The sequence below is a fragment of the Branchiostoma lanceolatum genome, chromosome 14 (genome assembly GCF_035083965.1).
Source record: "Branchiostoma lanceolatum isolate klBraLanc5 chromosome 14, klBraLanc5.hap2, whole genome shotgun sequence".
NCBI lineage: Eukaryota > Metazoa > Chordata > Leptocardii > Amphioxiformes > Branchiostomatidae > Branchiostoma > Branchiostoma lanceolatum.
The window spans coordinates 1,983,944-1,998,677 of record NC_089735.1 but is presented as its reverse complement, the minus strand read 5'-3'; the positions used below and the strand labels follow the sequence as shown (position 1 = coordinate 1,998,677).

The following is a 14,734-nucleotide window of genomic DNA, read 5'->3' as shown; positions in this document are numbered from 1 at the left end:
GGTGACGCGCTGCCGCAAAACGTCACCAGTGTCGCAAAATCCAACTGGGCGCACTACATTGCAGCAGCGACGTAGAGCGATGTATAGAAGAACTGCAGAAATGGATAAAAAAGGCTTCGTCCCATGGGTCTTCTTCTTCTTCTTTGGTCGGATCTTTTCTCTGTTCTAAGTTGATGATAGGATGAATGAAACTTCACGCGTATATTTTACGTTTTACTCTTATATTTTGTGTTTTCAAAATGGGAACTACGTTGTTAGAGTCGAGTATGACCAAGTTGGTATGACTACTACTTAACGTTATATGCTTATAACGTCAGAAAGACAGAGAGAGTGCAAGAGTACAAAGATGGAGATTTTTCAAAATGTAGCTGGATACTAGATGGTTCCACTGAAATGCCCTCTTATATTCTTTAAAAAAAGAAGAAAGAAATCTAGAGCTGAAGACAGATATCAATACAGACAGTTGATACCCGTGTCCATTTGCAGACGGCAATATCGCGCCCAAATTGTTTCACCTGCCCCACGATGTGTTCGCAGCGCCCTTTCATGTGCCCGCCGTGAAAAATGGCGCACGACAGCAAGTTTTCCCTCGGGAGCAGGCGTGCTCGCTCCCGGAGACAGCGACGCGGCGGTGCGGTATAGATTTTATCGGAAATTTATAACTTTGGGTGGCGCGGCGGACCTTTTATGGTAGGTCCCTCATTGCGGGGAAATGGCGTGCGGACGAAACCATTATACTCTGACAAATGTCATGAAATAACAGATGAACCATATATCATCTACATTCAAAGCGAAACCCAATATCAATAAAGATATCCCTTAAATAACGATACTTTCACAGAGAGTAACGCGTCTGCGGAGTTTTCATTGTGGGTGGAGGAAAATGGTCCCCATGACGTGAGATGGACTGGTCCAGTTGCAATGCACACTGTCTGAGTCGGGTATAGCGGTCGGGAAGTCAGCTCTGCGCTGCCGGTTTCGCTGCGGATGGGAGAGCGTTAGAGAGCTGTGAGACCCTTCTTAGCTGGACCGGACAGACTCGTACCTCCAAGAACGTGTAGAGGAGGCGAGGAGGGCGACCAAGAAAGGCACGCACCGGATGCTGCGGTGAACGGGAGGAGCACAGCCAATCAGCGCGCTCGGTTCCGCATTACGTCACGGTGTGAAAAATCTGTCCCCTACAGTACGCGGCAAGCTGGATGGGACCACAGAAGTAACGCGCCACCCGCACGGACACAACCGCCGGGCCTCGCAACCTCCAGCCACGGCCACAGGGGTCACCATCACCGGCATCTCCATCCCAGAAAGGCGCATCGCCCTCCCGAGGCGCAGGGTCAGCCAGGTGAGTCTAAGCGCCGCCGACAGGTCCCAGTGTTCGCGGGCCCGCCTGCCAGGGCCGCCCGCCGGCTTCCCTTTTGTTCTGCCTTAAACGTCGGCGACGGGCTTCGATTACTCACTCGCACGCAAGGTTTTATAATAACAGCGTCTGAGATTTTCTGACGGAGAGAGCGCCTTAGATAACTGTGCCATCGGGTGTCTTACGTTTCGCCCCTTCTGCTAGCCAGTTGGTCTCGCCCCATCATAATCGCTACATTCATTTGTCCTTCAAAAATTGCCACGGACACGTCCCGGGAATACTGATACATGTCATTGGCAACACCCTTTGCTACATCAAGAATGTCTCAGCACAATGTCCAACTACATTCTCACATTTCTTAATTGCATTTGTTTGAGGTAGGAATTATCCATTATGCCAAGTATGATGTCACAAATAAAGGACTCATTCACAAATGGTGCCAGGATTGGTTTGGACACTGACACATTTTGTAGCTGGTAATGCCAGAAGGATGACAACATGCTCGCTACAAATCAAACCCACTCCACTTCCTTTTAGAGTGTAGCAGCTGCTTGATGTATATTTGATGGTATCACTTTGTGTTCGTACGACTGTTCTGCAAATTCTGTGTACATGAAATGCCTGAGGAAGCACTCATTGTGAGCATCTAAAAATCGAAAGAGGCAGTGCACAGCTGGTGTCTCAGTCAAAGCTGTTGAAATGAAATACTTCTGAAGAGTGTTGAACTAGGATTATGGGGTGCACTTGACAGTGCATTTAGTGACTGTCTTACTAATCTTGAAAACAAACATCCTTCTCCGTGTTTGTTCAGTGATTTTGTCCGTGACAAAAGCCCTACTACATGACTGAATACTCTGTGTATTGCCTACCTTCACCATTAGGTAATGTTGCGATCTTTATAAATGGACCACTTTCAGGCCCCATACTTTACAACATCTCTCCCTTCAACTGATGCACTTAACAGCTGGAAATAGGCATAGCTAAAAGAACAAGTCATCACAAATATTCATAAACAACAAATTGGGACTGAATGCCTGTATTGTAATCTTGCACAAAAGTGAAAATGATATATTACACATTAAGTACTATCCCTTGTTCTAAAAACTAAAAGTAGTCAAGGACAATATCTTGTCTTCAATTACTTGTCTGCTCATATGAATGGTTTATAATGGAAATACAAGCTCTTAAGGTATCCAACAGTTTTTCAGTGGCAGCCAATTAGCTGAAGTTTTTAATGTAAGATACATAAAATCATACATATCAACATTAAAATCATTGTAATAGAAGGGAAGCATTGACTACAAATAAGAGACATTGTTGGTATTACTAAAATGTTATCAGAAATGGCTACATACAAACGTGTTACGAGACACAATCTGAAAGACGGGATAACAAAAATAATCAATATAACAATGGTCACAGAAAACAGTTGAGTGACAGAAGGAAAAACTTAATTTGCTGTTTATATAAAATGGAAGGCATGTGCGTGTATTTGTGCATGTAAAACCTAGGTTTACTTTCACCAGTCCTCCCTTGTAACAGGTTGGCAAGAAGATCCTTTTATGGATGAGAAAATTGTAATTGATATCTTACTTAAAGTAAATGAAAGAAATTGATACTGCTGCCAGCATCACCGTTAGGCCACACCAATTTAACTTCTTGATTAACGGATTAAAAAAAATATGCTAGATTGGAAAATCAACATGAAAACAGAATCTCAGAGGAAAGTTTGTACTTTGGTGCACACAGTTTCAGGGAGTGAACAGGGTCAGGTGCAAGTTTTCACCCCAGCCTTCTGTTTTAATGATGTCCTTGTGCTAAAAGTTAAAACTTAAAAAAAAAAATCTGTTAACCAAGAAATTAAATTGGTGTGGCCTTAGAGAAGCGTGCAAGATTAAGAGTCCTTTATAGGAAATAAGGAAACTGGAACCAGGGCGGATGTTTTTCTCAAGAAAATCTCCATCCATTTTTCTCCAATGTGAGCCGTCCCTAATATGATTAAAGGCCGTTCCCTGTTGCCTTGGTGATGATGATGTTGCCACGGTGACAGGTATAAATCTTTAATACAGAGGGTAGTGTGACCTCTGCAAAGATCTGTTACCTAGGTTACCTGGGGTATTATCATACACGCTAACAAGCTGTCTTAATTAATGCAATGATGTATATATAGGTATCACCATTCCTTCGTTCAGACCCCAGTGACACAAAGGGAAGTGAGTTTCCTTACTGTTTCAGTAGTGGTAATTTTTATCATTTTTGCAGGAATGGGTTGCTTAGGCCCTTCCCCTTGTGGGTACCATCATCAGATTTGAGTTGTTGCAAGGTTATGTTGTAAATAGAAACTATGCCAAGCAAAAAGCTGTTAATTACAGAACCTTACCTTTTTAAGGTTGGTTTGTTTGTTGTTAAACATTGATTGATTAGACTATACATAACAAATACATCACATAAAAGTCAATCACAATAATTGTGATCGGAAATAAAAAGTTGTGACTTGTGAATGATATATTTTACACAAGCTTTGAGTAATGCTTTACAGACTGAAGAGTTTTTCTAAGTGGTTTCTATGAAAGACCAAAACGACAATACTAGACAGCTTCCTCAACTCAATTCTTACTGGTCCGAGGCATGATTCCAACCGGTCCGAGGCATGATTCCAACCGGTCTGAGGCATTTCCAACCGGTCCGCGATACATTCCTTACGTGCCGCGGTAGAATTCTAACCGGTCCGCGATACATTTCCTTTATACGTGCCGCGGAGTGGTTGGAATTCTACCGCGGCACGTAAGGAAATGTATCGCGGACCGGTTAGAATTCAGGTGTGAGCTAGGAAGGATCAATGCTCTTCAACTTTCAGCTTAAACTGTAAATCGATAGAAACCTCAACATACTTATTGTGATTTGTGACTTCCAAATCCTGTAATTGGGACATTTGCCACAACAGCTATCAGAAATCTATTGGAATGCTTTTCTGCAGCACAACATTTAGTAATGATTATTCAGGTATTTTTGTAGCTGACTGAAAAACAATGAAAGGCTGGGGTTTCAATTTAAAAAAAGTATTAGTCAAACATCTTTCAAACTACATGTGGAAAAAAAGTACAGTGATGCACAAATAAGGATACATGTATGATCGTAAAAATGAAAGTAATGGTTCTAATTACAATCAACATAGATTATAACATTAAACTTGGGCTTTCAGGAATAGATTATACATATATATTCTATAATTGTCAAAGTGATCCGTTGGTAATCTGGCCCGTGTCACCAGATGTGTTTATACCGGTTGATGCATATTTGATGAGCCGTCACATATCTAAAACATTAATGACCCAGATGTCATATCTGACCTGTAACATTTAAGATAGAGCCTTATGTTGGGAGAACTCAGCAAGACTGAGGTAACGGGCTGATGGAAGACAGTACATCGGTTGAAGCAACAGGGAAAAATGCACCAATTTGATTTCTTCGTTGTCGGATTTGAAAATATAAGATTGTAATATATACAATATATACATGAAAACAGTCAGATGGGAAAGTCACCACTTTTAGGGGGTATCGAACCATCATAAGGGGTCTCTGAACATAGTTGGACCAAGTTGATAAGTGATCTTTCGATGAATGCTTCAGCTTACTCCGACCCACTCACTTCAGATGTGTGGTATTTCTGGAATGTGATGATGTCAGAGGTCAAAGGTGCCTGGAAGGTTGTGTCAACCACTTATTTATTCATTTACTCAGATTTACCACATTTGTGGAAGGATTGACATAACAGGTGACTATCACCTTTCCAAGATGTCAACCCGGCCCAGACTGTAAGGTTTGATCCACTCACACCGGGAAAGGCCCCTACTCTTTTCGATAAGAGTGGCGGGTTCTTTAACGTGCTCGAGGTGTGGCTCTTTTAAAAAACGGGACCTCCATTTAACGTCCTATCCAAGGGACGTCCCTAACCAAAGCAGGTACTCATTTCCACCCGAGTGAAGTGAGGAAAGGAATGTAAAGTGCCTTTACCGAGGGCACAACGTCAACGGGACAAATCAGGGAAAGCCGGATTTGAACCCAGGAGCTCTGGGCCAAACACCCTGTCAGTGCACCACCAAGACGCCACCACTGTAGGCCTAGCCAATGTTTTGGTGACCATCTGTTACTTCCTTAGCTAGCGTGTATATTCCAGCCGTTAGACAAGGCTATACCAAGCCTCCTCAGCTAATCCGTCGAAAGTGTGCAAAAAACCACACACTTTTTAAAGAATAATACCTGTAGCCAAGAACATGATGATGGCATCGATCATGTGTCATCTTTATTGTTAAGCTTAAGATAAGGTGATAAGAGCTATCTTAAGTGTACATTTTTCCTATGTCTGAAGGCTTATTTTCTTTAGATACATTGACAATTATGTTTCTCTTCAGGGTGCAGCCATGAACATGATGACGGCAGTGATTGTGGGGACGCTGATGTTTGCAGCCATCTCTGGCGGGATCACTCACGCCTGGCCCAGGGGACACACCAGCCACGAGAGTCACAACGACGTTCTCAAGGTAAGACATGTCAATATTAGGTTTAGAAACAAACACGAACACACACACACACACACACACACACACACACACACACACACACACACATGCGTACACACATACACACACACACACACACACACACACACACATACACACACACACACACACACACACACACACAAACACACATGCGTACACACACACACACTCACACACACGCTCACGCACTAGCTCACACCTAGGCTAGGGGACACACCAGCCACATTTAGAGCCATAACTATGTCCTCAAGGTAAGAGATGTCAATGTAGAGATAAACAAACACACACACACACACACACACACACACACACACACACACACACACACACACAAATACTCACACACACACACACACACACACACACACACACACACACACACTCGAGGCTAATGCCTGAAGCTCCCTCATACACAGGGCTGCCCACAAACAAGGAAAGAAACAAACAAGGAAATATATATTAGATACATAACAATTTTAAAGAGAGCTGTAGTAAGTCGTATTCTCTTTGTCTGAAATTCTCTGTGTTTGAAAATGACAATGACGCAACATGTAAAAATACACTGACTAAAATCTTAAGACACGTTTAGTGGCATGCAGTCGAGAAACAATCTGTTCCATTGCTTTTAAGCCCCATACAACCCAACTACATGTACATGCATTGTACAGTGCATTCCATACTATCTAAGGTACAACTACATTCATCTTCCTTATCTCATTTGGTGATGTTAAACAACCACTCACACTAAGCACTTCTGTTAGTACTTACTTTTGCCATCTGATGTTTGAGGTAATACGAATGCAAGCTGAAATATAGGGTCCCTTAAAGAGGTGCTTTTGTTATGCTAATATCACCCATTGCTAGCTTTTAGAGCTAATAAGTTGGAAAGACTACGGATTGATTTCAGGACCTGGTCTGATGGATTATTTTCCAGGGGCCCATATTAGGTTGAAGATTGAAGTTACCATGGAAGTGTATTCAGTTTGATCAGTGTGCCATTGAATAGGTTTTTCAGTCACATAGCTGATAGATTACTGCATGGATGGTATGTTTATAAAAACCCTTCAAAACAATGGCAATAGCAATAGGTAATATGGATTTTTCCATAACTGATGAAAGATAAAAGTGGATTGCTATATAGCAGGATTTTTCAGTCACTGGTGGAATTAAGATGTAGTCGATGCTATCTGAAATTACCTTCAGAATCTTCAGGGAATTTATCCAGTTGCTTGATATATTTCATGTTATGTAATGTATTACCTGGATATCTAACCTCCATCCAAATAACATGGATAATTCGTAGATTATATAGAATTCTTTGAAGATTTGAAATGCCCCAAATGCAGGGTGAATGATAACATTTTGCATGCATCACACTACTCTCAAGCGACACTATGCGCTAGTGACTGATCGCCTGAATGGCTTCGTGGAGACACATTGGGGACGATTTTCCTCTGCATGGCGACGCACGTGGGAATATAAATCTCGGAGCAGGGCTATTGATTGATACTGCCTTGTTCAGGATTATCTGTGTCTTGTAGGATGTCAAATTTGAAACATGATTCTGCTGGAATATGGAATTAAAGGAAGAAGCGACGGCAGCACACCGGGAGACGTTTGTCAGGCGTGATTCATCGGGATGACTCAGTGAGAAGGCCCGTGGGCACGGCACGCATACAGAATGGCCACATCCTGCGGCAAACTTGTGACAGTCACGTAGCAAATGGTGTGGCAGAGCAAAGTGTAGCAAAGCACTCCCAGGGCCTCTAACATGCATGCTGGGGCGATGATGTCATGCACATCTGTGGCAAAATTGATTTTTTGATTTTACATTTTTTGGGTACAGGTCAGGGCTCGAAATACCCTTTTCTGCATTCAAGCATTGAAAATAAGGGGATGGCTTTAACCAAAAAAATTTAGTTGGCTGTACCAATTCCTCTTGGAAGTATGGTTTGCAAGACTAATTCAGATGCAAAGTGGGATTCAAACCCCTGACCCTCTGATCTGCAAATTGAATTGAGGACCAATGAAGACCATTATGATGATGTAATACTGTACGTGACATATGGTGCAGAGATTGATATGACTTGGAATAAACATGATATGATGCTGATAAATCCAGGGTGGGAGTATCCAGAAGAATCAAACTACATAATAATGTAGCATCAGTCAAATAGGAATGAATACATACTGGAGAATTAAAGATCAGAGAACCTTTTTCCATGGTTTTACATACACGCAGCACGTTTTATGGAGATTTGATAGCGCAGCTATTTCGTAGCTGGTGACAGCAGTAGGATGCCATATGGCCCCATTTCTCCATAAACGCGCTGAGCGCTCAGGAATATTGTTCGTCTGGCAGCATGCCATCACTGCCCAGCCTGCAGCCATCAGGGCCTCTCAGTGATTTAGTAGCTGCCAAAATGACAGACCTGGCCGCCTTTCAACAGGAGATGCAGCTCTGAATGACAAATATGAGGCAAGAGTATACTTTGAAAGCAGCTTCCTGGCTTTGGCTAAGTGTTTTAGTCTGTTTTTGTGTTGCATGTCTTGTAACTCGTGTGCTTTCTTCAATGACTGGCCACTAGTGTGAGTATGCAATAATCATGATCAGTGCCTCAGCCTAGCAGGCTTTCAGCAAAAACTGCTCTGAATGACAAATTCGAGGAAAGGAAATAAAATACGTTTCAAGCAGATGTATACGAATTTGGCTAAATGTTGTTTTGTTGCTTTTTTGTATATCTTTTAGATCGAATAAAACTTAAAAGGACATAGAAAACAAGCAAAAAGACATCAAAAGCAAGCTAAAGTCATCTATTAGCCTGGATTTGAAGCACTAATACCAACTGAAAATGATCCAATACTGTAGAAAACACTTTGCTGTAGTTGCGTTTTATGCAAATTTCTGCTGTTTTTTGGTGAGGCCCTGCAAAGTGACATGACTAAGAGGAAGTCTGCAAATTTCTGCTGCTTTTCTGTTAGGCACAAGTGCAAAAGAATCGCTAGAATCAGAATGATTGATTAAAACCCGCCCCATGTTGATTAAGGGAATGTCTTTCATTACCTCCACTCAGCAGGGAACAAGAAATACTGTAAATGCATTTAAGTTCGCATGGTTTTTATCTCGCGCTATTAGGCAAAAATGTAGGGTTCGCGGTGGCTTTAAGTTTGCGGCAGCGCTATAGTCACATACTGCTACAGTATTGGACAAAAATGTTTGCAGTGGTTGTAAGTACGCGGTGAAACGGTCCCTGCCAAATACATGAGCATAAAACCACCGCAAACATTTCTGCATTTACAGTACATGATTGTACGCTTGTACACGATTGAGACCAAAATAAACCTACCCTGGTCTGATTAGGGAATTTCCTTTTCCCCATTTGTATTATGTCACATTGTCGGCACTATATCAGCTCTCTGCAAAAGTCTTTCTATACTTTATGCAAACTATGATAATCCTATCCTACCATGTTTTTTTTTAGTTAGGCCACACCAATGTGATTTTTTGGTCCTTCATTTTTTCAGAAAAAATTTTGGGAAAATAGGAGCGGCAAATCGGAGAGCTAACAAGTTAAATTGATGTGGCCTTATATATATTATAAAATGTACTAGTATTGACTTGTTCTGCTAGTTCAATATAGTGACCCTGAAGAAGAGTGATGGATGTCACTCCAAACGTCGGGAAGTAATCCTGAAACTTATCCCATTTTAGAGTTTGATTCGTCTTTTAATATCATTTACATGGATGTCTAACCTCCATCACCATATTCATAACTGTACTTTCATCTAAAAACAGATTTGCAAACGAAAACCTTCTCGTGTTGGAAACATAACAAGAGACAAAATTACCAACGAAATTCATTGCATCGATTTTCGTTACACAACCAAAATCGATGGTGATTCAAAACCACCTGTTTGATTTTTAAAAATTGAAACAACACAATACCTGTGGAGCAGAGATTGCTGGTATCGTGCACCACATACATGTACTATGTCATACCTGGGCGGGCAACGTTTGATATGGGTGTTCTGGACCAGTCTATGTTTTACCGTATTGCCAGGGCTTTGAAATCGTATTGCACGGGCTTCCATCAAACGATTTGAACATGCTTCGTATGCGCCAGGTGCGCCTCTGTCAAAAATTTGAATACCGGATTTGGACGATGGAATTGATGTTGATATACAATTTTTTCTCTCATTTTTTTCATTGAAATGTTTTTTTTTCTGGTGGGAACGACGTACTAGATAAAATACAACACGGTGTCGGGTCAGGCTGATACGTGGGCCGATACAGTATACACCGTGTTGCATTCTATATTTACAGATTTATCCTGTACATACAACATTTCATACAAAAGGCAATGCAATGCACCTCTTCCCACCTGCTACAGTGGGGCCCCAATATTATCAATCAGGAGTGTTCCTGAAGCTGTATTGGCTTCATCAGTTCGTTCTGACTGAGATAGATCACAGTGGAACAGGACGATTCAGCCCTTTTGAGCCAACTCAGGTTAACACCCTGGTCAACTCGGCCATGTTTTTAGGGTCAGGGTTAGGGTTGATGATAAAGTTATGGTTAGGGATAGGGTTAGGGCGAGGCATGGGGCCGACTTGGTCTGATTAGCCATGAGCCGAGTTGGTAAAGGGTCGTAGCGTTGATTTTTTTATTCAGGTGACGTTATACAGTGAGCAATTGAATGGGTCTTGCCTGAAGCAAGGTTCTACTAATAAGTCTGGGAGCGTTGGGGCAAAATCCTTAATGAAATTCCCCAGGAAACAGAGCACTCCTTGTAGCTCTGTAATCAGGCTGGCCTGTTGTGTGGTGCGTGCTACATTTAACCCTCATCAGGCAAAGGGCCTCTTTGCTGTCATGGCCGACTGCTGCCTACCCCAGCGTCAGAGAACCCCACAGCAGTATAATCTAATACTGGATACTAAATCATGCAGCTGCATACAAAAGAAGCCTGGAGTACTATCATAGCCATTACAATTTTAGCAAGAAGATATTTTAATTCATATCTGTCAGAGAAGACTGTTGTTCAGTAGGACTTAGGAACAGAAGTTCAGATATGTGAGAAACCTTTCCCAGATTGCTGGTATAATTTGTACTCTGACAACTTGCAATATTTTAGGAGAGACAACTTTCTTTGCAGAAACAGTTAAAACTGCAGTACTGCAGGTAACAGCAAAATGGTCCAACTTTTCAAATCATTGACTAAGGAAATTTGTTGGAAGAAAAAGAGATTCTTATCTCTGAGAAGGTCTTCATAAATATTTGATACTTTTCCTTGGTTTGAAGTGGAGCATGTAATAAGATTTACTGGTTTCCTTTATTGGAAGTTACAGTTAGTGATTGATAGGGTAAGAAATGCCATTTGTGCTACTTGATGAACACAAGATGATGGATCTCTCAATTACCACACAGTATCTGATGACTGGTTGTTACATACTCAAGATGGAAGTTGATAGCATCCGCACTACTTTCTTATCATCAGGCATGAATAACCGCCAGGCCCAAGCCCTCGTCATCAGGCACTACGATTGTAGCTAGGGCAGCTTGAATCACTACGGGTAAGATTGTATCACTGCGCCGATGTAGCTTGACAGAATATTGAGAATAATGATCAGAATAAACCTGGAGTCAGCTCAGATATTGGTGTCATTCTTGCTCGATACTACAAAGATCACCAAGCATAACACTGGTTGTCATTGATTTGAAGACAACATGGCAGTCCTCTGAGCATGTCTTGGATCTGTATTCTACCTATTGAAGGGAAACCATGAGAGAATCCCAATTGCGGCATGATTGTTAAAAGCCATACAATTTGATACACTTTGTAAATATGGCATACAAATTGTTAGTTTTTCTCATTAGTCTGCGTATTTCAAGACCGGAAATCCTATCTTACTCGTTTTGTGAAGTGAAGTACTGCAGAATAAATCTGTGCTGCACTTCCCATACAGTAATGGAACTTATGCTGAACAATAGCGCTGACGTGGCGGCCCATTGTTTGGGTTCACTGATGCATCACTTGGGTAGGCTGACGTAAGTGAATTACATGAATAATTTAGTGATTGTCAGTATTTCCATCACCAAAGTACTCTTTATGGGATGGAGCTGTCACAACTGGTGCTGTTCCCTCAACTGATGCTCTATCAGTATATTTTACATGCAATTTGGAAACTATAATATGAAGAATTATATACAGTCAGTAATTAATGCAATGTTTTCATAGTTTTCCAGTGCAAATTTCACAATCTAAGGAAGCTTTAAAATGGTTTAAATCAAAAAGGAGTGTAAAAGCGAGAGATTTTTTTGTCAAGTCCGGACTTGTTCCCAGATGTTAAGGTTTTTTTTGGACTTGAACCTAAAGGTTAGGAACAGGTCTGGAACAGGTCCGGGGTTTAGGTACGCACCACTATCTATCACGGTGGTCAAGAGTTTACGGCTTGGTCACGTTTGCTGCACAATTGTAGTATGATTGCAGACTGGTTAAGAGTTTAGTCTTGCATGTGTCGTACGAATTTCAGCATTTTGCAATCAGAAATTTTGGGTACGGAAAAATCCTTGTTTGCAGTTGTTTCTGTCTGTCACAGCCTGCTAGCATGCTTGAAAATCAAAATCATTCGACAACCAATTGTAAAATCCCAAAGGGCTGAGTACGCTGCTCCCGGGATTCAAACCCGTGCCGATCCCGATCCGCACGGCTTGGGAATCCAACACTCTACCCACTGGGCTAAAAGGTCCGGACCAGTTAGACTGGTCAATTAGTGGAGGTTGATCCCCACTGTTACACAATGATAAATATGACTGTAAAACATGAGTTATAAGATTTGAATACTGTGTCTTTCTAAAAAAATTTACATTTGTAAGGTTCCACCTCCCTACTGCCAAACCCTGTAACCATTGAATTAATGAGACATAGGAGTAGTAGCCCACTGTTTTCTGCTGCTGCAGTAGTTGAAACCTCCTGCAGCCGCATTCAGTCTTTCTTCAGTCCCTTCCACTTTGTCCGATTTGCTGCGAGCTTCCTTAGCTCCCGTAAGTTTCTTTCGGACCGCAACGGTCCTTGACCTCTTTCCTTCAGGTCTGCCCTCAGTAGGCTCAGTAAAAAAAAGGGCTTGATCTTAGGAGGAAGAGGTTTTTTTTGTTTGAACCTTAAAGTTTGTTTATTCATGAGAAGCTCAAATCAGCACCCAGGCCACTTTTCATTGAGGTAAATTTATCTTCAGTTCCATGCATTCCAATAATAGTTATGATTATGATTGAAACATTTTCAGTTTCATTTGTGAAGCAATCTATTACATTAGTTTTGCCTGGAAACCATCATTATTAGTCTGGCTGACACATTGCAGGAAGGTCAACATCATTTTGACCTTTTGGGTCAGAGGTCAGGAGGTCGTGATCTTAAGTCCACCTGTGAAACATGAACGGCTTTTTGTTACGTGATAAGGTTTCAAGTGAGATCGAAGAACTCTCTCCAGGTTGACATTTCAATGCAATCTCCTTCATTCTAAGGGGTAAACTTCGTTTTAATCTTGCAACTGTTACAAAATTTTGTGGCATTGTTTATGCGCTGAATAGATGAAAATTTAACAAAGTTTTGATTTTTGTCTGTCAAATGGAATGGAAGAATGATGTTGGAGAGAGAGCAACTTTATCTTTTCTTGTAGATCTAGGACTGACTATAAAGATCTACAGTTTAAAAAGAGATGAAAGAAATATTCTACATTTCAGTCTTTGCATCGGTACCTTTGAAGATTTCTGAGTTCAAATTTGTGGGATTAAGGATTTTTTTCATCTCATATCCTGCCGTCTGTCAATGAAAGGCAATTATCTACCCTGTATGTTACTAATTGGTCATCCTGTCCGGGCATTGATTATTGTGTGGGTGTTACATATCATTTGCACTAAAGCCAGGCCCATTTAGATTTGTTGCTTCCCGGATGTATTAGAGAAATGATATGCTAAAATGGACAACACAAATTCTGAAGGAAAAGCCTGTATCTTAGGCCACACCAATTTAATTTCATGGTTAACGGATTTTTATTTTTAATTTTAGCACAAAAAAAATGAAAACAGATTTAGGCTGGGGTGAAAACTTGCACCTGACCCTGTTCACTTCCGGATACTGTGTGCACCAAAGTAAAAACATTCCTCTGAGATTCTGTTTTCATGTTTTTTTCCCAATCTAGCATTTTTTTTTTAAATTTTTCTATTCCGTTAACTGAGAAAATAAATTGGTGTGGCCTTAGTGCGCAGTTTCAAGAAGTGAATATGATCAGATTAAAGTTTCTGTCAGTCTTCTGTCTCCATCCTGAACTGAAGCTTTTACTTCAAAGAACCAATGAAATACATTTATGTGTTCTAAAACTTCCTTCCTTGCCTTAATACCTTCCCAGTAGACCATGACCAAATTTGTGCTTTTTTTAGACAAAATTTATCCTCCGAGCAAATAGGATCACAGCTACTTCTTCAGATAAATGTAAATTATGAATGACCCCATCAATAAGAATTAACAATAATGATGTTAGTTAATGATAGTTACTTACACACGAGGAAAAAGCTGCAAAAACCTTCAAATGTGTAAAAACCTTTGCTAATATTGCCTGCAATGCTGCTCATCCTCACTTAACAAGAAACTCGCGCTGCGTGAAATTGCCTGTGAATTTTACATTACCAGATTTTTCCCCTTAAAAGGTAAGACCCTTCTTGTTATGACGACAAATGCACCTCTTCAAACTTTAATTTCACCTTCCTGCACCTTGCAGGAGGTATGACAAAAGCTCTATGTCTCTATTGTTTTTACAAAAA

General features: G+C 41.0%; 1 protein-coding gene across 1 annotated transcript in view; it reads left to right on the top strand.

The window, feature by feature from the left end:
- The first annotated feature begins 914 nt into the window (after positions 1–914).
- Positions 915–14,734, top strand: part of LOC136448530 (follistatin-related protein 5-like) — a 93,904-nt gene continuing 80,084 nt past the window's right edge. The window contains exons 1-2 of the mRNA XM_066448123.1: positions 915–1,342; positions 5,770–5,898. Of these exons, the coding sequence (XP_066304220.1) occupies positions 5,779–5,898 (120 nt within the window). The 5' untranslated portion in view covers positions 915–1,342; positions 5,770–5,778. The remainder of the gene's footprint in view (positions 1,343–5,769; positions 5,899–14,734) is intronic.